The 23,357-nt window shown below is 41.5% G+C and overlaps 1 protein-coding gene and 1 long non-coding RNA gene across 2 annotated transcripts; one reads left to right on the forward strand and one right to left on the reverse strand.

Annotated features, from left to right (window-relative positions):
- Nucleotides 1-1,190: 1,190 nt before the first annotated feature.
- LOC133011142 (tripartite motif-containing protein 16-like) lies at nt 1,191-2,861 on the forward strand. Its single transcript, XM_061078846.1, has 2 exons — nt 1,191-1,868; nt 1,941-2,861. Exons 1-2 carry the CDS (start codon nt 1,191-1,193, stop codon nt 2,859-2,861), a joined length of 1,599 nt encoding a protein of 532 aa, XP_060934829.1.
- A 16,828-nt stretch (nt 2,862-19,689) lies between these two features.
- On the reverse strand, nt 19,690-21,763 carry LOC133010883 (uncharacterized). Its single transcript, XR_009680700.1, has 3 exons — nt 21,308-21,763; nt 21,149-21,231; nt 19,690-20,482 (listed from the first exon to the last, which is right to left on the reverse strand). It is a non-coding gene; the product is annotated as an uncharacterized LOC133010883 (long non-coding RNA).
- Nucleotides 21,764-23,357: the final 1,594 nt, after the last annotated feature.

The following is a 23,357-nucleotide window of genomic DNA, read 5'->3' on the forward strand; positions in this document are numbered from 1 at the left end:
TGTATCATGACCAGATGCACAAAAAAGTCTCTCAATGCATTATGAAAAACGCAACAGGAAGCCCGCCATTTTGGATTTAGTGGCCATTTTGGCCATATTCCACTTTTATTCTTTGATGTACTTGTCGTAGAGCTTTCATCAGATCAACTTACAATTTATATGAGTGTCATCACAACAAGATGGAGATCTAAAGTTATTAGAATTTTAACTTTTCATCACACCGTGTGACTGTGGCGTGGCGTCAAAGTTTGATTAAACGCCTTCAAAATACAACCTCTGTATCTCATACATATTTGGTCCAATCCAATATACACGTAAGACAAGAGTCGGGACCTGAAGACATCTAAAAAGACACCATGACTTAAAATAACAGCCCCCCCTGGTGGCAACAGGAAACTTTTTGTTTTTGGAACGTCTTCCTCATCCACTTTGCGAAACCATGTCAAACTGTGTCAAATGGGTCTCAAGACATTGATAATGTAGCCATAAGATTACTGTGACTTTTCATCAAGCTCATTATTAATGGCGTGGCATCAAAGTTCATCAGCTCGCCATGACACACAAAATTGCTGTAACTTCCGTGTTCATGGGTCCATCTCCCTCAAACTACATGTGTGTATTAACAGCCCCCCCACCCCCCCTGAAGATATTCAGATGGTTTTAAGGAATGGATGTTGCAAAATAACTGACTAGCGCCCCCGAAAGGGAAGCCAAGGCACTACGATTGGTCTACATCTACAAAATCGATAGGGACATGTGTCTTTACATTACAAAGAAATACGTCTTTTTGATACATATGCTAGACCAAACAGGAAGCCCACCATTTTGGATTTGGTGGCCATTTTCAGATTTTTCAGGGCCTAGACCAGGGGTGTCCAAACTATGGCCCCGCGGGCCAACTGCGGCCCGCCATCCACTTTTAATTGGCCCACATCAAAGTCTAAAAATACAACAGTATTTCACACTGTTTAAAGGCATCTACACTAAAGGCAGCTGCACTAAATGTAGCTGCCTTTAAACAGTTTAACAAAGGCGGCAGCGGCTGAGGAGAGGTTAGACCATACTGTTGCTCTTTTCAATAGTGTGTTAAAACGTGGTAAAAAGAGGAAGTGAAGGAGAGAGGGAGGAGCAGAGATCTGTTTCTGTTCGGAGGAAGTGAAACTATTCTACAGTCTCTGGCAGCTGCTGAAATGGAGCAGCAAGAAAATCAACTGGACAGAGAAAGATTCTGCTGTTCGATCTGTCTGGATCTGCTGAAGGATCCTGTGACTACTGGCTGTGGACACAGCTACTGTCTGAGCTGTATTAACACCTACTGGGACAAAGAGGAGGAGAGAGGAAGCTACAACTGCCCTCAGTGTAGACAGACCTTCACACCGAGGCCTGTCCTGGAGAAAAACACCATGTTAGCTGATTTAGTGGAGGAGCGGAAGAAGACTGGACTAGCTGCTCCTGCTGATCACTGCTATGCTGGACCTGAAGATGTGGCCTGTGATGTCTGCCCTGGGAGAAAACGGAAATCTCTCAAGTCCTGTTTGAATTGTTTGGCCTCTTATTGTGAAAAACACCTACAGCATCATCTTCAGTCAGCTGCATTGAAGAAGCACAAGCTGGTGGAGCCCTCGGAGAAGCTCCAGGAGAACATCTGCTCTCGTCACGACGAGGTGATGAAGATGTTCTGCCGCACTGATCAGCAGTGTATCTGTTATATCTGCTCTGTGGAGGACCATAAAGACCACGACACAGTGTCAGCTGCAGCAGAAAGGACTGAGAGGCAGAGAGAGCTTGGGCTGAGGAGACAAACAATCCAGCAGAGAGTCCAGGACACAGAGAAAGACGTGAAGCTTCTTCAACAAGAGGAGGAGGCCGTCAATGGCTCTGCTGATAAAGTAGTGGAGGACAGTGAGGAGATCTTCACTGAGCTGATCCGTCTGCTGGAGAAAAGAAGCTCTGATGTGGAGCAGCAGATCAGATCCCAGCAGGAAACTGAAGTGAGTCGAGTCAGAGAGCTTCAAGAGCGACAGGAGCAGGCGATCACTGAGCTGAAGAGGAAAGACCATGAACTGAAGCAGCTCTCAGACACAGAGGATCACAACCAGCTTCTACACAACTACCCCTCACTGTCACCACTCAGTGAATCTTCACACTCATCCAGCATCAGGATCCGTCTTCTGAGGGACTTTGAGGACGTGACAGCAGCTGTGTCACAGGTCAGAGGTCGACTACAGGACATTCTGAGTGGGACAGAGACACAGATTTTACAGATTGCGTCACAAGTAGATGTTTTACTGCGACAACACGAGCCAGAGACCAGAGCTGACTTCTTACAATATTCACAGGAAATTACAATGGATCCAAACACAGTACACAGAGGTCTGTTATTATCTGAGGGAAACAGAAAAGTAACATGTTTGAGAGTAGATCAGTCTTATTCATATAACACAAACAGATTCACTTATTGGCATCAGGTCCTGAGTAGAGAGAGTCTGACTGGACGTTGTTACTGGGAGGTGGAGGTGGAGGTGGTAGAAAAAGTTTGTGTAGCAGTCACATACAAGAATATCAGCAGAGCAGGAGAGTCAGATGAATGTGCATTTGGATACAATGATAAATCTTGGTTCTTATATTGTAATGTAGACGGTTATGAATTTTGTTACAACAACATCTGGACTCCAGTGTCAGGTCTTGTGTCCTCCAGAGTAGGAGTGTACCTGGATCACAGAGCAGGTGTTCTGTCCTTCTACACAGTCTCTGACACCAGGACTCTCCTCCACAGAGTCCAGACCACATTCACTCAGCCGCTCTATGCTGGAGTTAGGCTTTTTTATGGAGCCGAAGCTGAGTTCTGTAAACTCAAATAGACTCAAGTCATTAAAAGCAGTGATTTAGATTCTGTTTTTAAATCTTTAACTTATTTTGTCTCCATATTTGTTGCTCAAAGTTCGTCGTGGTGACGTTTCTGCTCTGCACAGAGATCAGCTGTCAATCAAACACTGACATTCCTTTATCACACATATTTAGTTCTCACTTTGTAAAGACAGAAATCTATAATTACACTGACATGAATGTGTTTGAAAGAACCCGAGCACCGAGCAGTGGGAGGCCCTATTGTATTGTATATGGGTCTATCTTGGGCCAATCTACAAAAGTCTACAGGGACATATGTCTTTTCATAAAAAACAAATAAGTCTCTTGGATAGACATGCTAGACCAAACAGGAAGCCTGCCATTTTGACTTTAATGGCTATTTTGGCCATTTTCCACATTTGTACTTTGATGAAGTCATAGGGCTTTCATCAGATCAACTTCTGGGAATGTTATCTGAACAAGATGGAGATATAAACTTCCTTGGTATATTTGATTTCATCACACGGTGTGACCGTGGCGTTGCATCAAAGTTTGATAACACGCCATCAAAACATGAGCTTCTGGTTAAGTATACATTAAAGGTTTGGAAGAAAATAAGACCGGTATTAAACCTACCGTTATCTGTATCTAGTGTAACAAAAATAGCTGCTCTAAGTGATTTTCTGCCTGCTAAATTAGACAGTGGTTTTAGTAAATGGGCGGAGAAGGGTTTGACAACAATAAGTCAATTATTTGAAGGAACGACTCTCAGGGCTTTTGCACAACTTCAGGCAAAGTATGGTATTGAAGCTAAGGATCTGTTCTGATATTTCCAACTTCGGCACTATTTGACCACACACAAGGAGTGGGACAAAATTAGGGAAACACCAGGCAATTTTGAACAGTACTGGGTGGAGATGGCTGAGTATCAAATTCAAACAAAACATATAATATCCTGTTTATACACAAGAATTAATATGGATACAGCTATTAACACATTGGATATAAAAGGTAAATGGGAATTGGAGGCTAACACCATTATTACAGGTGATGAATCGGAAAGCTCTTGGGTGTCCTGGCACAAATGTTTAAGTAGTCCAACCTGGAGAGAATTTAGTTGGAAGCTAAGAATGAGATATTTTAAAACACCAATAGTAATAGCAAAGTATGACAAGAAGTATTCCCCTCTCTGCTGGAGAGGTTGTGGTCTAATAGGCGGCTTTTCTCACATTTTCTGGGATTGCCCTAAATTGCAGAAGTTCTGGGAGGAGGTGATGAGGGAGATATGTGAGATCTTGAACTTAGACAGCTCGATTGACCCACAACAGCTGATTTTGGGAACTACACTTTCAAGGGGGCTAAGGAAAAACGAATTGTAAATGATCAGAGTTATGATGCTAATTGCCCACAAAATGATCACAGTAAACTGGCTCAAGCCCCACCCACCTACCGTGGACCAGTGGGCCCAGAGGCTCCAGGCTGTGAATTGCATGGAAAGTTTAACTGCAAGCCTACGACTCCGGATGGACATTTACTTTGCAAAGTGGACACCTGTGATAATGTATCTGTTAAATTGAAAATTCTGTTGACATTTGGCTGGACAAGCTGAACTGAATGTGAAACTATGTGAACCCATTGGGATAACTCTTCTGCCATTTGTGTTTTATTTTTATTTTATCTTCACTTGTAATATTGTATGACATGCTGTGTGAGACTCGGTGTCAAGGTACTTGTTCTAATAAAAGTTGGAAAAAACCCAAAACATGAGCTTCTGTATCTCTGGCATATTTGGTCCAATCGGGTCCAAACTAGACATGTAAGACAAGAGTCCCGTCTTGAAGACATCTACAGCCGTGGCCAATAGTTTTGAGAACACAAAAAATGACACAAATATACATTTTCACGAAGTCTGCTGCCTCAGTTTTTATAAGGGCAATTTGCATATACTTAAGAATGTTATGAAGAGTGATCAGATGAATTGCAATTAATTGCAAAGTCCCTCTTTTCCACGAAAATGAATTTAATCCCCCAAAAAAACATTTGGACTGGATTTCAGCCCTGCCACAGAACGACTAGCTGACATCATGTCAGTGATTCTTTTGTTAACACAGGGGAGAGTGTTGACGGGGACAAGTCTGGTGATCACGCTGTCATGCTGATTGAGACAGAATAGCAGACTGGAAGCTTTAAAAGGAGGGTGGTGCTTGAAATCATTGTTCTTCCTCTGTTAACCATGGTTACCTGCAAGGAAACACGTGCAGTCATCATTGCTTTGCACAAAAAGGGCTTCACAGGCAAGGATATTGCTTCCACTAAGAATGCACCTAAATTTACCATTTATCGGATCATCAAGAACTTCAAGGAGAGAGGTTCAATTGTTGTGAAAAAGGCTTCAGGGCGCCAAAGAAAGTCCAGCAAGCGACAGGACCATCTCCTAAAGTTGATTCAGCTGCAGGATTGGGGCACCACTAGTGCAGAGCTTGCTCAGGAATGGCAGCAGGCAGGTATGAGTGCATCTGAACGCACACCGAGGCAAAGACGTTTGGAGGATGGCCTGGTGTCAAGAAGGGCAGCAAAGAAGTAATTTATCTCCACGAAAAACATCAGTCATTCTCAAAACTCTTGGCCACGGCTGTACAGATATAAGTATTGGTTTTCACAAAGTGTGTTGCTTCAGTGTTTTTAGATCTTTTTGCCAGATGTTACTTAGTATACTGAAGTATAATTAAAAGCATTTCATTTAATTCACAACTATATTAAGTTTATGCAAAGAGTCAATATTTGCAGTGTTGACCCTTCATTTTCAAGACCTCTGCAATTCGCCCTGGCATGCTGTCAATTAACTTCTGGGCCACATCCTGACTGATGGCAGCTCATTCTTGCATAATCAATGCTTGGACTTTGTCAGAATTTGTGGGGTTTTGTTTGTCCATCCGCCTCTTGAGGATTGAACACAAGTTCTCAATGGGATTAAGGTCTGGGGAGTTTCCTGGCCATTGACCCAAAATTTCAATTGTTTTGTTCCCAGTGCCACTTGGTAATCTCTTTTGCCTTATGGCAAGGTGCTCCATTATGTTGGAAAAGGCATTGTTCGTTACCAAACTGTTTTTGGATGGTTGGTAGAAGTTGCTCTCGGAGGATGTTTTGGTACCATTCTTTATTCATGGCTGTGTTCTTAGGCAAAATTGTTAGTGAGCCCACACCCTTGGCTGAGAAGCAACCCCGAACATGAATGTTCTCAGGAAGCTTTACTGTTGGCACGACACAGGACTGATGGTAACGCTCACCTTTTCTTCTCCGGATAAGCTTTTTTTCAGATGCCCCAAACAAGCTTGCTGGACTTTCTTGGGCGCTCTGAAGCCTTTTCTCACAACAATTGAATCTCTCTCCTTGAAGTTCTTGATGATCAGATAATAGTAGATTTAGGTGCAATCTTACTAGCAGCAATACCCTTGCCTCTGAAGCCCTTTTTGTGCAAAGCAATGAAACACGTCTCTTGCCGCCATGTGTAGCGAAGCGGCGGCTATGGGTAATTATGTTGCCTACAACGCCACCTGAGGAGTTTCACCTCAGGAATATTACTCGGTGTGGTGTGTGTGCAACAGCACAGGTTCGTTTAAATCACTGGGGCAAGAGACGTGTTTAAATGAATATGAAACTACTTTAATAAACAAAAGGCATATAATCAAAACACAAACACACAAAATAAACCAAACACTTGATTTAAAGATATATAGTATTTGGACAGGGCTGTGACTCACCGCGGCGACAAGGACCAAACAAAGGGGAGTTTACATTGGCTTGCTCATGCTCAGACAATTCAGACAGATCTATTGACTCTAACCTATCTGACACTGAGGGGGCAACTGTATGGGAAGAGACAGTTGCTAAGGTTGACCTCTCATCAGTTACCCCTGGAGGCAGGCTGACCACCTGAGCAGCGTTTAAGATGCCCAAACTAGTCCGTAGGTAAAGGAGAATTTCAGTTGTCCCAACGTTGACCACTGGGACATACACTGTACCCCGGACAACCTGTATAAGGCAGGGTGAAACTAGCAACCCGGCTGGTAAACCTGACTCAGGTTGCTCCAACAGAGCACTTTGTCTAGTGAACTGTTCTGGACAGGTACCAGCAACTAGTTTCATCACTCCTCCAGGTATACGCACAACTTGTTTGCCTCGGACTCTCACAATGCCAGTGTGGCCACCTGGGGTCTGGGCGGTAGACTGATGGCACTGTTGCAAGGCCGCAATAACGGGACCAGGCGCCTGTGACACTGAAAGTGAATCAAAAAGAGAAGGCCCGAATGCGCCGAAGAGCTCTCGATAGCATTTGCGTATCACGTTCTTTCCCAAGATGCCAGGGACAGAAGACACAAAACCAGAGGGGTTTTTGACAACAAGAATCCCATAACGGGGCATCACCTTGCCACATAGTTCCACATCAAGCTCCAAGTAGCCTATATATGGAATTGCTAAACCGTTCGCTGCTCGGAGCTGTAGCCAGTGACAAGACTGAAGGCGCTCGTGGCCCAAAGGTGCAAACTGCTCCAGAAAGAAGCTTTCAGTAACGTTGGACACCATGGAACCAGTGTCCACCAAGCAATGTCCACATAAAATGTGTGGGTTCAACCCAGCTGCTGAATTAGCAAGGCGTCGAAACGGAGCCCGCTCACCCTCACAATCCCGAGCAAAATGTCCAGGCTGCTGGCACCTTCTACAGATTAAAGGACCACTACTAAAAGTCTGACCTTGGGAGCGAGGGGCCTGTAGAGAGGCTACTGTCTGGGTGAGCTGGTTAAGCTGCTCCTGTTGACACTTCATAAGGTCCATCAACTCACTCAACCCTGGCCCGGTGAAGTAACAGGAGGGGCGGTTTGAAAGCGACCCTGCACTCCATATTGAAGACCATTAGCTGATGGCAAGGAGGAGCTACGCCCCCTCTCCCCCCCTGGAAGGCCTTCCCTCTCCCACCTAATTGCCTCCCCACGAAGCTCCAACAAGGTGACAGTAGGCTGGCGTCTGACCAGTTGCTTGAGTTCCCGGCGAAGGGAGCTATCAAAAACATGCTCCACAAACTGTGTTTATTGTGTTTTGATTATATGCCTTTTGTTTATTAAAGTAGTTTCATATTGATTTAAACACGTCTCTTGCCCCAGTGATTTAAATGAACCTGTGCTGTTGCACACGCCACACCGAGTAATATTCTTGAGGTGAAACTCCTCAGGTGGCGTTATAGGCAACATAATTACCCATAGCCGCCGCTTCGCTACATTCGGGCGTTGTTGGCAGGGTTTCACATCTAAAGGGGCAGAGACGTGTTGTAGTTTATTAGCTTGCTAGCCTTTCCTATAACAAATGCCCCCCCAAAAATATGCCTTGGTAGATGACTCTTTAATCGCAGTTTGTCTGTGAAAAAAATGTTGCTGAGTCTGTAAATTAGTCGCCAACCTCTGAGCTGCAGCCACCCGTTCTTGCGTTGACTGCTTGCTAGCGTAGTTAGCATGTTCGTAGCAAAGTGACGGCTCATGTTGTACTCCATGAAAACTGCGACAGTTTCTCGGCATATCAGGCATACAGCCTTCGATTGGACATCAGTGAAAAAGTATTTTGTTGTCGACTCCGTGTAAAACACTCTGCACTCATTGTCCACTTCTCGTTTCCTTGATCCTATCATTTTACAGAAGGGCTCACAGGGCAAAGGGAAAAAGTGAAGGGAGATCATGTGCCCTTTCGAGCCCTATATACCAAACTCCCAGAAAATGTAATTTAGCTGACGCTTTTATCCAAAGGGACTTACAATAAGTGCATTCAACCCCGAGGGTTCAAACACAGAACAACAAGAATCAAGAAAGTACAATTTCTTAAAAAATAAAGCAAAACTACAAAGTTCTATAAGTACGTGCCATTAAAGTGCTACGAAATTGTTAGTTTAAAAAAAAAAAAAAAAAAAACTTAATTAAATCTTTTTTTTTAAATTATTATTTGGACAAGTTCGGTGGGCTGGTTTAAAAAGTCCAGCGGGCCGTACTTTGCCCATGTCTGAGTTAGACTCACACTGTTGAGGTTCAGCTGAGCAAACACTGCTAAGAAACCCAAGATACCGAAGGTTGTCGAATAAAAACTGGTCGCTCTGAGGCTGGAGCAGTGGAGGAGCTGAATGAGAAGAAGGCATTTCTCAACAATGGGACCTAGGAAGGACTCCAGCCACATGTACAGGAGTCAAGGGGGAGCTCATTACTGCTTGTCAACATATTTCCTGATTTGTAAACCAACAAATTTGACAAAAAACTGAACTAAATTGTGTTTTTTATTTAACAAAGAGTAAAACAAGAGTGTTTTTGAAGCCAGATCTGAAAACTGGAGACAGCAGTCCTCTAAAGTGGATTGGTGGTTTTTAACACTCATCCTCTGAAGTTGGAACCATCTGCAGATGAACTGTCAAGAAATTCACAGACAGAACCAAAGAGTACAGAGAAGAGACACGGACCCACTTATAAAGGCAGATTTTTGGGAAGAATAAAGAGCAGAATGTAATCTTCTCAAAGCACAAAGTGATTGAAGCTGAATGGAAAGGCATGGACTGTAAGCCTGTGGCTTCAACACTCAAAAGACTGAAGAAAAGAAAAGCAAGGATTGTGAGGGGGGGGGGGGGGGGGGGGGGGGGTTGAGAAGTGAACAAGACCCTGAAGCGGGAGGAAAAGAGGGAGAGATAGAGGGTTGGTTACAACCAGATGAACAACTGGAGTATAACTGCCGTGTAGTTTATAAGCCCGTCGCACTAAATTTGGAGCAGTATCAAAACTGAAAAAGGAAGATCAGACAGCGAGCTGCGGGACGCAGCGACCAGAAGGATTGTGGATTATATCTGAACTAGTGATGGGAAGTTCGGATCTTTTTACCGACCCGGTTCTTTGAATCTCGTTCAGTAAAAGGAACAAATCTTTCTTGGAGTCACTCGTTCATTTCAACGGGGGGGGGGCTGCGCAACGGGACTGTTCCATAGGCTCAGTCAAGGAAGCAGAAATGATTCGTTCACTTCCCTACTGGGTCTTCAGGTACGAGTCTTTGGATCATTTATCACGTGACCTGCATTGGCTCAGTAGAGGAGCGCTGGAGCTGGAGCGAGGGACGTTCACTGTCTTCCGGAGAAATGAACACTCTGTGTTTTTAATATAAAAAAACGTGAATTATATTCGTTCACAAGTCATAATGACTGGTTTTGTTATTTACACTTACAGTTTACTGCAGATAATATTTTTTAAAGTAAACCTATTAAATACAGTACAACATTACAGTTTGTATGGTTTGAAATTGTCATTTATTATCATACTGGCATTTAATTATCACGGCAAACAATTACACTGCACTAAACTGTAAGTGTTAATGTAAAGTGAAAATAACAAATCCAGTCTGTATGACTTGTGAACGAATATAATTCACGTTTTTCTATACTAAATACACAGAGTGTTCATTTCTCCGGAAGACAGTGAACGCCCCTCGCTCCAGCTCCAGTGCTCCTCTACTGAGCCAATGCAGGTCACGTGATAAATGATCCAAAGACTCGTACCCGAAGACCCAGTAGGGAAGTGAACGAATCATTTCTGCTTCCTTGACTGAGCCTATGGAACAGTCCCGATGCGCGGCCACAAGAAAACGAATCTCTCATTCAGAGGACTCGTTACTCCCGAGTCCTTGTAAGGATTCGTTCATAGTGAACGAATCGTTCACGACCGACACATCACTAATCTGAACTCTCAATCATGAAGCTGAAGAAGGTGGAGAGGCTGTGCAGGGAGGTGTGGAGGAGCTGTCAGCAGGTCGGATAATATAACTTGATGCCTGTGACCAATAAGTGATCAAGGGTGGAAATAGTCTGCAACAATAAACCAGTATATATGCTTCAGAACCAAGTTAGGAAAAAAGGTGGCAATTTGTATTTAAAAAAAAGTAATAATCTATTACAATTTATATTCTGTTTGTACATTGTTTTAAATTAATTTACCTAAAAGATCATGTGAAACGATTATTTTTCTTGACTTGGTTCTGAAGAATATAGACTTAAGACCTTATCTTTATCTGAGGGAATATTTTCTTACAGAGGGATTTTTGTGTCATTTCCGTGAATTATGCAGCTTGTTGTTAAAGTTGCATGTCAGATCAGATGCAAGGAGGGGGGCTGAGACAGAGCTTGAGCGTGGTGCTGTGGTCTGTAGGTGACAGAAGCAGGATGAGTGAGATATATGAGGTGAATTGTCTCTGCTGGCATCATCATCGGCCGCTGCACAGTGAGATAGATAAGATGTTAAAGGTACGACAATCAATGACACAAATTATGTGGAGAGCTGCAATTACAAACACAAACCTGCCTTTTCAGATATAGATAGAAGCAAATAGACAGCCTGGACCAGACTGGACTAGTTGTTATGATGCAACATGGGAGAACATTTCCCATCTGATGTTATCTGCCTGCCGCTTTGCCGTCCACCAATCTCCTCTCTCAACAAAAGACCCAGCTCCCTCAAATGCTGTCTTCTCATATCAGATAGCAGCATTTTCGTTTTCATATGCATCTGGAGAAAAAAAGATCCAATGACTCTAATGTTTAGAAGCAGAATATTATTTTCCTAGAAAATTTCCTATGCACCATTAGATAGGAAGTAAAATGTTGGTCTCACCTCCTCTATATAATTATCTTCAGTGTGGTCTCTGTTTAGTGGGAATTGCCCCCTGGCTTGCAGTTGGTTACTGCTGCCTGTAAAACCACCACAGGCATTTACTGATGAATGCAGATAACATGTTGTAAACATGCAACACTTTTTTGTGCTGATTATTAGGGCCCGAGCACTGACATCAAAGGTCAGGTGAGACCCTATTGAAATTGTAAGGATTATATATTATTATTATTATTATTATTATTATTAGGGCCCGAGCACTGACATCAAAGGTCAGATGAGACCCTATTGAAATTGTAAGGATTATTATTATTCAGGCAAATTAATTGGCTTTTTGAGGGCTTTACCATGCTCAAATTCTTACAAAAATTTGCAGAAAGTTAGAAAGTGGTGAAAATGTACGTATTCTGAAGGAATTTTCAATGGGCGTCGCAAAATGGCTCAACGACCCCTGGAACGTGTTCACATTGACCAGTCCTCACAATAATCGATATACAGGTGTGTAATACGGTGGCCCTGAACGCTCAACGCACAGCAATTTAAGAAAACACATACAAGTTGTCAAAACACCAGCAAAGTAAGAAAACATCTTCATCAATATCACAACACCACACAACACATAAAAGAAACAAGCAGCAAATACAAGAACGCGCAGCAAAAACACGAACGCGTAGCAAATACAGGGAGAGTAAAGCGCTTCAGTCTAACAGACATGTCGGTGGATGTCTGATCAGAAACACAGGCCAGAAGACGAGACTGTTCATATTATCATCATATCAGAGGATGTTATTATTACTAATGTAACTTCAGACTAAACTCCAAAAGGTTTCCTGCTGTATGTTAAAAGTCCAGTTCACTCAAATCACAGAGACATATCTCCCTTCTATCTGTGGTGGTAGAACGCCACAGAGCAAACGTTGTTTTCCACAAAGACACATGGATGTCAATGCAAACATCGACAGAACTAAACTGATAAACAATAAATCGTTTAAATAGCTGCTTTGAGGTACTATAGTATGAGAATATGCTGCTGTTCTTAGTTTTATTTATACAACCATAACTGGAATTATTTTGTGATGTGGGTTAAACTGTCACTTTATATTTTATTTAGGTATTTATCATTGACTACGCACATTAATAACACTGTAAATATGTCAGAGTTAGTCAAGAGGATAAGTTTCATCTGTGGTACCTGGCCAGATGTTAATTAATGGATAAGTACATCATACATCTTAGCTTGGCCTGATTTATAGTCATGAGTACCACCTGAATGGTACACCAGTTAGCCAACAGCTTTGGTTTCTTTTCTATTTGCATGTGTTTTCTTGAATTGCTGTGTGCTGAGCTCTCTGAGACACCGTAGTATCTGCTGCTGCCTCCAAAGATCCACATCCCTCAGCCTCCAATCCGCAAGTTGTTTCAGGCAAAACCCCATAACAGTGAATTACATTACATTACATTACTATATATACATATATACACACACACACACACACACACACACACACACACACACACAATAACTTACCACCATCTCCATGTGGTTTGGCTGACTGTGCAAACATCAGTCATCTGTGGGGTTACCACAGTGCAGTTGCCAAAGATCAGAGAGAGACACAGCAAAAATAGGCGGGCGAACAGAGAGGGGTCGTAACATTGGGCTAATGCCCTTTGAAAAGGAGTATTTTATTGAGCTTTTGTCTCATGTTATTGCTCTGTAAGCCCAGTGTAGTAAGTTTTGCTATGTGGTGTAGCCTTAACTTAAAGAACAGGGACACAACTTACGTTAGCAGCGTATGGTGATTGGTGATTGGCTGTGATCGTGCGAAACTTGATGATGCCTGGTGAATTACCCACTCTGCTGCCCTGATGACCCTCACTGTGCCCTCTGATGGAATCACCAGGCCTCCATTGTTTCTTAGTGACAGCAGGTGGTAGCTCTGGTCCTTGATGGCAGATGCAGCGTCTGTCACCAGGCTGGCACGGCAGACATCACAGGACAGCTTCTTCAGTGCCCGTCGCACAACAAATCCTGAAATTTGAGTTAGTATAATAATATCATAACTTATAATAATAATAAATAATAAGCATGGGGAAATTAAGGGGACATTTCTCTTTTTGGACTATCGTCACATTGTTTTCCCACAGATTTGACGATTGGCTCTATCGGTTATAGGCAAAATCAACATTCAGTCAGCCTTTACCTGAAATGTACACCAGAGCGTTGTCCACAAGACCATCGAAGCGGACAGGAAGGTAGCTGTGGTCATGTATTAGGGCAGGAATGTCAGCAAACGGGGATGGAAGATCTTCTTCTCCTCCTGCTGCAAAGGACATATCTACAGCTGACATGCTTGTAGAAGTGTCAATGATGGCTGGTAGGGACACTGTCTCATCCTGCACTGTCACATTCCCCCTGCATGGTTTGACAACTCCACACCGGGCCATCAGCTTCCTAAATATGTATTTGAATTGGCTGGCATTGGGGTTGTTATTCCAGCCACCTTAAAAAAAACACAAGATATATGAGTATATTACACAGATATTCAATATATGCTTTAAAATGTTTTATGCTTAAAAAAAAAGACAAATTAGAACTAGCCACCCCTGAATGATCTTTCCACATAAATTAAGTTGAATGACATTATCAAACAATTCAGACTGTATCAGTGGTGATAAATTCTGCAAACAGATAGTCAAACACACAGACATTTTTCTAAATACTAGGAAAAAAAAAGTTTGTGAAACTTCGAGGTACACATATGGACCGACCAACTGAAAACAATACAAGCATTTGCTGAAGCTTTGTGTCACTTAGTGTTGCGGCTGGTAAATATAAATTATGAACCCTACCGGATGCTCTGATGGAGTTAAAGAGAAGTTCCAAGTGGTCCTGGCTGAATCTGTAGGTTAAGACATATCGCTGTCCTTCAAGCAGCACAGGAACCATCGACAGCAACGTGTCAATGTTTATGATGTAGCCCAGGACAGAGAGGAACCTTCAAAAGCAAATATTGTATTACTATGATGATTCTGCCAAAACAGGACACAAGAAAGCAGGGATGCAAACTAACAGTATAGGGTGAAAATAGTGAATGCTCCCAGAGCAGCACTTCCCTTCATTGCCATTGGGGGGGGGGGGGGGGGGCTAACTAGTTTGCATCCCTGACCTTAAAGTATAATCAGTGTGAGGTTTAGGATCCTTAAAATTACTTTTAGGACACTAAACCTTCTTGAATCAATTCGCAAATTAACATGCAGACCATGCAATACCTACCGTTATGACACCGATATCTGGGGAGAAAAAACTGAATACAAGAGAATTGGAACACAGACAATTTTGCAGGCAGCAAACACATTGGAGCAAGATAGTATCATATGAATAATATATAATACGTACCAGTTTATGAACTTGAATTGACGCAGACAGAAAAGACCATCTTATGAACTTGATGCAGACAGGAGGACAGAGCATCTGAACTCCATGCAGAAGATAGTAGATAAACAAGAGAACATAGCATCTGTTGAACTTATAAATTGGACTGGAGGGATGCAATGAAACCGGTAGAGTTTTACCTTAATCAATTTACAAATCATTAAATTATCAACTTGTATATATCTAACGAAGAATAAAATAAACCCCTATTTTCTAAATCATCAGTCTCATTCTGGTGTCAGTGCATCACTAATTGAACAGTCACTATTTTAAAAGACCTCTTTGTTCGGTAAAGGGGTTTGCCATCCTCCATCTTCAAAGTGAGCAAGTACCCCCTGGCTTTTATGAAGAACTCCCTGGTGCTTGTCCAATTCCTAGAACCAAGGGGGGCTTTGAACCCTCTGGCTCTGGGATTGCGACTGTTCAAGATGTCAAACAGCGTGTCTGTTATCTATAAACAAATATATATATTAACAGAAAGCACTGAAAATCATCACTATAACTTAGTGTCAACAGGTTTCAGATAGTAAACACCCAAGTATGAGGCATAGTTTTCTTTCTCTCCATTTCCTCTGTGGCTATGCTTTTTAAAATTAAATTGCTACATTGCTTTAAACCTGTAAATCTGAGATGTGACAATAAGGGTGCTTTTGAGGACAGTATGTGGTAGGTATAAACAGTTTTATCCAAGTTCTTGCATATTGTTGAATTTGAGGAGGGTCATAATTATTTAATCGTTCCTGATGCCAAAACTGAAAAAAAAGAAAAGAAAAAGTTAACGGGTTACTCCTGGTGGCATTCACATTTAACAACCCTCGTTTTGGGGGTAGCTGACCAGCAGATCAACTACAAAGGGAGGGTGGGTGTTAAAGGGTTAAAGGGGTTAAAGCAATTATCACTCAAATGTTGGTAAGAACAGTAGAATGTTGGGAAATGTTTTTTGTCAATGATGCAAATCCCTAGCTGCATTACTTTAATCAATTCTGAAGTAGCCTCACAACCTTTGAACTCTGCATAGCCCACGTCCTGCAAGGTGCGGAGCGCCACTGCCACAGAGTTACTCAAAGTCTGAGCAGCCAGGGAGACCTTGATTGAGTTTATAAGGAGAAATGAAGAGCACATTAGCGCCACAAGATGCGAAAATCATCAAAAAGTATAAAAACACAATAAAGCCCTAGAGCCCATTTCTATTGCGGCCCTCTATACATAAACCATCATGCAAACATACCTTCATCTTCTGATTAGCAAAGTTCACATGCTTATCTGTAACTCGGTTGGCAGCATGTAGTCCACTTTTCTTTTGGACATTGTTCAGCTGAACTATGTACTTCCAATTGATACTGCCAGTTATGCTTCTAATTGGGCTGTATGCCTGCAGAATAATGCACACGTCAACTGTAAAGAACCATAGTCTGCACAATTATGTAAATACAATCAAAATGTATAAAAAGCAGAACAGTCAACCAGAGAAGATAGGCAATAATGAGCATCTACCTGCAACATATTGCGTGTCAGCTTCAGCATGTGGCAAGCGTCCATCATTGGAGCGGTCTCAGACTCATATTCTGACTAGAATCATGAGTATGACAACGTCAGGCTACGAAGACCCAGTCAAAATGAACACATCATTTCTGTTTCCTCTAGAATCTAGAATCTCTCTTTGAGAGGACTCGTTACTCTTGAGTCCTTGTAAGGATTCGTTCAAAGTGAACTAATCGTTCACGAACATTTGTCATGGGTTACTGGATGTGGGAAATGGGTCTTCAAGGGCTTACAGGGGTCTGCTTTTAGATCGCACCCAAGTTGGGAGCACATACTGACATTTGATGCATGACCATCCATTGTCATGCACACCACCCTTATCTGACGATGATGCAGCTCTTCTAATGCATGTTCTACTAACACTTTCTGTGATTCTGGTGTGAGGGACTTGGTCAAATAATATGCAATTGGAGCTTTCCAATAACCTTGAAGCCCAACCACCATAAACACAAGAGCCTCGGAAGCTATGTCAGTCTCATTCAATCGATCCCCCATGTCCACATAACCAAACATTGTTTGTGTCTGAGGATCATGTTGAACGTGTTTTTTGATGGACATGGCATCCAGCATCAGAGTGACACATCCGTATTTGACCTCATCTTCCTGACGCCGTCTTTCCAGCATTTCCAACATCATTTTATTGAGACCAGGTCTGGCATCAAGAGACCTCAGCCACCTTGCAAAATTAAAAAGTAGACATTTAACCACGTAGCCATTTAACCACTAACCCAAGCATCCCTATATTGTCTGTAGTGCTTAATGTAATTCAGTGTAAAATTAGACATCACGAAGAATACCTTTGTAATGAACTGGGATGTGGCAGGTGAATATGCAGAGTATCTCTCAGGTAGTGATATGCCTTTGGACCATGCAGATAGAGCATAAGGGCAAAATCTCTCTGGGCCTTGGTGTACTCTACGCCCTGCCTCGACAGGAGATGAACCGAAAGATCTGAAATTCAATTAGCAACAGTGATTCAGTAGGTCTCCTTTTAATAGTAACTAGGAAGCCAACAAAGAACATAAAATACACAAAACATTTGTTTTATTATTTTACCTGAGTAGCATTCAAGCTTGTCTTTCAGCTCTTTGTTGATGAGATTTTTCTCCTTCAGTTTCTCCAGAAGAGCCTGCATGTTGTTCTTGGCCCTATTTTCTCTCGTAAAGGCATTAGCCTTCTCCCGCTGCAGCTTCCTCACTCTTGCTGAGGCTTCTTCAAGTTTGGCCTTTATAGCCTTAGGGGAAGCAGGCAATGCATATAAGTGGTCAGTGGCCTGCCGCTTGCGCTCCAATCTCCTCTCTCCAGTGGCTCCCTGTCGTTTTGGCAAAATATACAAATAAAAAAATATATAAATTATAGTAATACGGAAATGAATAACTTTTTCAACAATTCAATCTTCACTTTTCAATTCTGTGAGCCTGAATACATTTTAAGGTTCTCAAATTCTCCAACAGAAAACACAACAGCATACTTTTAAGAAATGTGTATAGGCTCCTCCACTTATCAGGCAAAAATATGTATTGTGGCTCTGGACAAAAGGGTAAAGGTTCCCACCCCTGGGTGTAGTTTCAATGTTCACATATGTTTATTCATTCCAGTGTATGAGTGACAGAGAAAGTGAGATAGCCAGTGGTTTTCAAACTTTTTAGAATGAGTACCACCTCAAATAATATTGGGCTCTTAGACTTCTAACACCATCATAGACCTTTCTGGGTACCACCAAGATAAAGGATTTAATATAACAAGCCATATGATGCTATCATTAGTTTGTGACATTCCACAGGCAAATACTCACAACGTCACGGATCAAGTCCATTGGCAGATGGTCATCCGCCCTTCTAGAAGTGGTTGTGGTTCTTGTTGCTACCGACTAAAATAAACAGTAAAGAAGTTTTGAATGTCTAAAATGTGCTGTAATAAACAACACATTATATAACTTGCAGAAACAAAAAACAAAAATGTGAAATTTAATCACATATTTATATTGATACATCAATCTTATACACCTTCAATTATTGTTGGTCAATGATACACATACCCTTTGAAGATGAGCTGGAAAGTTGAAAATGGTTGGCACAACGCCATCTCTAAGCCGGAACAGTCTGCCCCATCCTGTCATAGTCCTCTTGGGATCGTTAATGTATCAAACAGTTTATACATTAACGTATGTGCTATGTGACCATGTTTAGTAAATATTAGATTGAATTTTCACTTGTGTTAATTTGAACACAATGTGTGTGATGCCTAAAGCAGATCAAGTGTATACTGAGATGCGCTGCAACTTCTACTGGGTCCCGCACTGAGACTTTGCTAACACCCTTGGTATACTGGTCCTATATGACAAATTCCTCACGTGACGATAAACCCATTTAATTTAAGTATGAAAATTATTTCTTTCTTTCCAAAGAGAACTCAGATGCTGTTACACAAAAACAAAAAAATACCATTCCACACCAAACCTACATTTAAAATGTACAAAGCAAAAAGGTGAATTTATCTGATAAATACCAAAAAGTGCCTTGTGGTAGAAGCAAATATGACCTTATTTGACTGAAAGAGCTGTTGTCAACCTATTAATTAACTTGTGGCTCATTTATGTCAACAGAAATTTTGTTTACATTTTATGACAACTGAAAAACAGACTTAGTTTGAATTATAATTCTTATTTAGCATTTTTGCCTTCCTTTTGGAGGGTTAAATGATCAATTTGCAATGACTTGACTTAACGCGTTTTGATTTCTGACTGGCCTTAGGTTTGACGGAAGAGAATGCGGATTCCCAGTGTCCCAGGAAGCCCTACACCAGTTCGATGACGTACTGCCAGCTCCGCGCAGTCTGTTTGGTGATGTTGATCTCCAAGGTCATTTTGCAGGCTTGGAGAGACAGAGTGGGCTTGCTCTACCAGTCAACTGGACAACTGCTGTTGTGAATTACATATTATTTAAGAATATGTCTGGACTTTAGAATCTTCAGCTCCTGGTTCTGCAACAAAACTTGACTGGTAGACAAACACGTGTTATGTAAATAAATTATTATAAAAATTAACTAACATCCAACAGCCTTGTGTATTTGTTCTGTAACGTCAGTTTTTTTGTAAATATTAGGGTTTGTCAACGCAATGAATGTACCACACATGGAAAACCCTGTGGTCTTTAATGAAAACTGTAACATGTCAAAATAAAACAGTTCTTCAAGACATTGAACAGTGTAACAGTACACTCAAAATGTGGTCCCCTCCTATGAACTTAAAATGCCTTCAGTGCTGACATCTCTGCCGGGAAAAACTTTTATTTTACCAACACGTCCTGCAATCAGCTTTCAAAAAATTACTCATGGACAGGAGAAAAAGAATGAAATGAAAATTTAAACATCGATTTTCTACCCATACGAAAAAAATTAAATATCTCTTATTTCTTTCTCCCAACCTGAATGTGCCTGGTTTAATGAAATGGCTTGAAACTTTGATAACTAACAAATTGCAGGCTAAAAACTAAGACTGATATGAACATGTCTGCATTGCTTCACTGGACAGAACATAAGTGGCACATTTGCAGCATTTGAATATAATATGTAGCACCTTTAACCCTAATGGAAGAAGGCAACTCCCATTCCTCTAGGTTCAGGAAGTCGGACTCTGACTGGAAATTGAACAGTGATCATTTATTGCCTTACAAACAATTATTATTTAACAGTGCATAGCATTGGGAACAAAAACAACAATAGAGCTCTTTCAATAAAATAAAATAATAAAACAAAGTTCAAAGAAAAGTGTTCTTTCTTCTATAACAGAAGATGGGGTTTCAACCCTGTGTTTGTTCTACTACCCGGGTAGGTTTTATGGTGAACGTTCTTATCTGATTCTGTATCAAAGGAAAGTGAGATGTCTGGAGTGGATCCCGATCTCCGTCCGCTGTCAATCGCCTGGCTCGCCACTGAACCACCAAGGGTTCAGAATTCTTATCAATCTATAAAAAAAAACAATCTACACGCATGGTGCAGACAATAGATTTAAATTATTCATATTCATCACATGACTCTAACTCTGATTCTCTGCATATACATATCCAAATGCAGTACATTGTTCCAATCATTTTAAATGGTGATGTACACATTTACAGTACAAATATTTTAACACAATCATTCATCATGTACTTATATTTAACATAAATACACTTATTTATCTCTTTAAGCAGTATTTATAGTCTTAAGCAATATTTATCTTTTTAACTGTAAATGAACTGTATCAATTCACTGACCTCCATGGATTAATCACATTATGTACACAGTAAATTATATCAGATCGATATTATTACACCCTGACATCATAGTCCATCTCTGTTTCTATCATTAAATATTGTGGTGGCCTGGTAGTTTAGCCAGCTACCCATTAGCTATGTTGAACACCGTTGAACATCTGAGCTAGATTTAGCAATGCTACTCGCGACTAGCGTTAGCGCGGTAGCTAGCGATCTTTTAGAAGCTATTTTCCCACATATCACAATGATACAGATAGTACCACGGTTGGTTTAAACATTAGGAACATTCCTTTAACTCCGATTGGTTTTATGAAAGTATCTCAGTAAGCAGCATGTTCATCTGAGCTAACATCAACAAGCTAATAACGAGCTAGCGTTAGCATGTAGCTTACCGGAGTCCAACAGAGGCTTAGGCCTACACGGCTGAAGCAGCTCCGCTCTCTCTCTCTCTCGTACAAACGCACAAAGCTCTCTCCTAATAAACAAGAGATTTATCAGTATACTATGTGGGGATTATTCATTAATTTATGAGATTTACGTCACTTTGATACCCAGGTTGGTCAGCTCACTGCACGGGCAGCTCTCTCGGTCAATGTCTCGAGTGAGTCTCAGGTAGAGGACACGCTGTGTGGTCGTGACCATGGATGCAGGGCTAACGCGCCACCTTGTGGTGGGGCACGGTAAACTCTCTCTAAATGATATATATGGGTCTGGTATCCATATGGGTTACAAATAGTTAAACATTAACTTCGGTGAACCACGGTTTGGGCTTTAAGGAAGCACAAACCCAGGGGCATTTTGTATTCCAAAATCCATGGCTTCTTGAAAGTCTTCATAGCTTTGTAAGATCGGAATCTTAATTGTATTTGAGTATACGTTCGCCACAGGAAAGCGTGAGGTCTTTTGAAAAAGTATCTGTGGCTGTGGCTGTATAGTTGCAGGAGGAACTTCCCTCAGCTCGGTGAGAAATATTTGTGGATGAGGCCTCTCCCCGTGACTTCATCCGATATGGGTCCTGGGCCAGAAGGGAAAATAGAACAGGGTCATTAGGAATGCAGAGACAAAACTAATAAGAAAAACACAAATTTATCCGTCGCAAGAAAGAAAAAAATACGGTCAACTGTTTGATACACACATATACTGTAAAGTATTGAGTCAATCAATCAATCAAATTTAATTTGTATAGCCCATATTCACCAATCACAATTTGTCTCATAGGGCTTTACAAGGTGTGACATCCTCTGTCCTTAACCCTCAGCAAGAGGAAGGAAAAACTACTAAAAACCCTTTTAACAGGTAAAAATACGTAGAAACCTCAGAGAGCCACATGTGAGGGAGGCCTCTCCCAGGACGGACAGAAGTGCTAGTAGTCTGCTCAATGTGTGCACAACTTCAACTGGCATGTCATATTACCAGCATCAAAGCCTAACTGACAATGATAACTTCATCTTCAACATTACCATCTTTAACAATGATGTAAACATCCCAATAATGTTTTGTATTTAAGCATATTAAGCTTAAAAGTCAGGACACAGAAACCTACTTGCATGCTTTTGTCACCTGTGTGGGTTTACCGATGGTGTAAAGAGCCTTTCACAACAGGCCCTTTACACAGCAGCCATTTTAACATGTCATTGCAGGGCAAACACACAGTCATTAATATAATTAATTATTGCCCTGTTGCATTTAGGTTGGCCTGGGAAACACTCTTAATTTACCTTTAACCTAAAAGAGGGACGTTTAACATACAAGAATGATAATTTTTTCACAGGCATGACTTACAAAAGTAAGTCTACATCATTCATTAACACAGTACCACATCATGCACAAAGAAGACATTTAAACTCAAATACTAGTGAAGAGCTTACCATCTTCTACAAAAGGTGCCAAAAACGTAATGTTGCTGCCACAGGAGCCACAAAAACGTCCACCTCATCCAACAAATTGGGTTCCACAATATGGACAATACAATGCCTGGAGAAAAGGAAGAATATGAATGCTAAGTACTGTAAATTACTCATAAACAGGGGCTTGCTTATAGCGCTGTTTCTTCAGAGTAACAGGAAAAAACGGCATGTCTCTAGCTCAAACTATTGAGGAGGCATTCCTCCGAAAGACATGCTACTTGAGATCGTTTATGTCTCGGGGGGGTTAACAGTTTACAGTAATAAAGTTGATTATTTATGAAAATAAACAAAAACTTACAGATTAGTTAAGTTTCCAGTATTGGATGGTACACGGCACTAGCAAGTCCACACGGCTGCAACAACAACATCCGGTTTGTCCGTCACTTTTAGGTGTCCTCCTGAAACACTTCCGATGTCGTTTCTTCTATTTGCTGCGCGTTTCTGTGTTTGCTGCGCGTTCTTGTATTTGCTGCGCGTTTCTGTAATGTGTTGTGTGGTGTTGTGAAATTGATGAAGATGTTTTCTTAATTTGCTGGTGTTTTGACAACTTGTATGTGTTTTCCTAAATTGCTGTGCGTTGAGCTTTCAGGGCCACCGTACTACGTATTTCAGGGCCGGTGGAGCTGTTTTCCCGCCACAATTCGATCAGACAGAAAATGGCAGACGCTCCTCCAAACGACGACCAACAACAACC

The sequence above is a fragment of the Limanda limanda genome, chromosome 9, assembly GCF_963576545.1.
Source record: "Limanda limanda chromosome 9, fLimLim1.1, whole genome shotgun sequence".
In the NCBI taxonomy this organism is placed as follows: Eukaryota; Metazoa; Chordata; class Actinopteri; order Pleuronectiformes; family Pleuronectidae; genus Limanda; species Limanda limanda.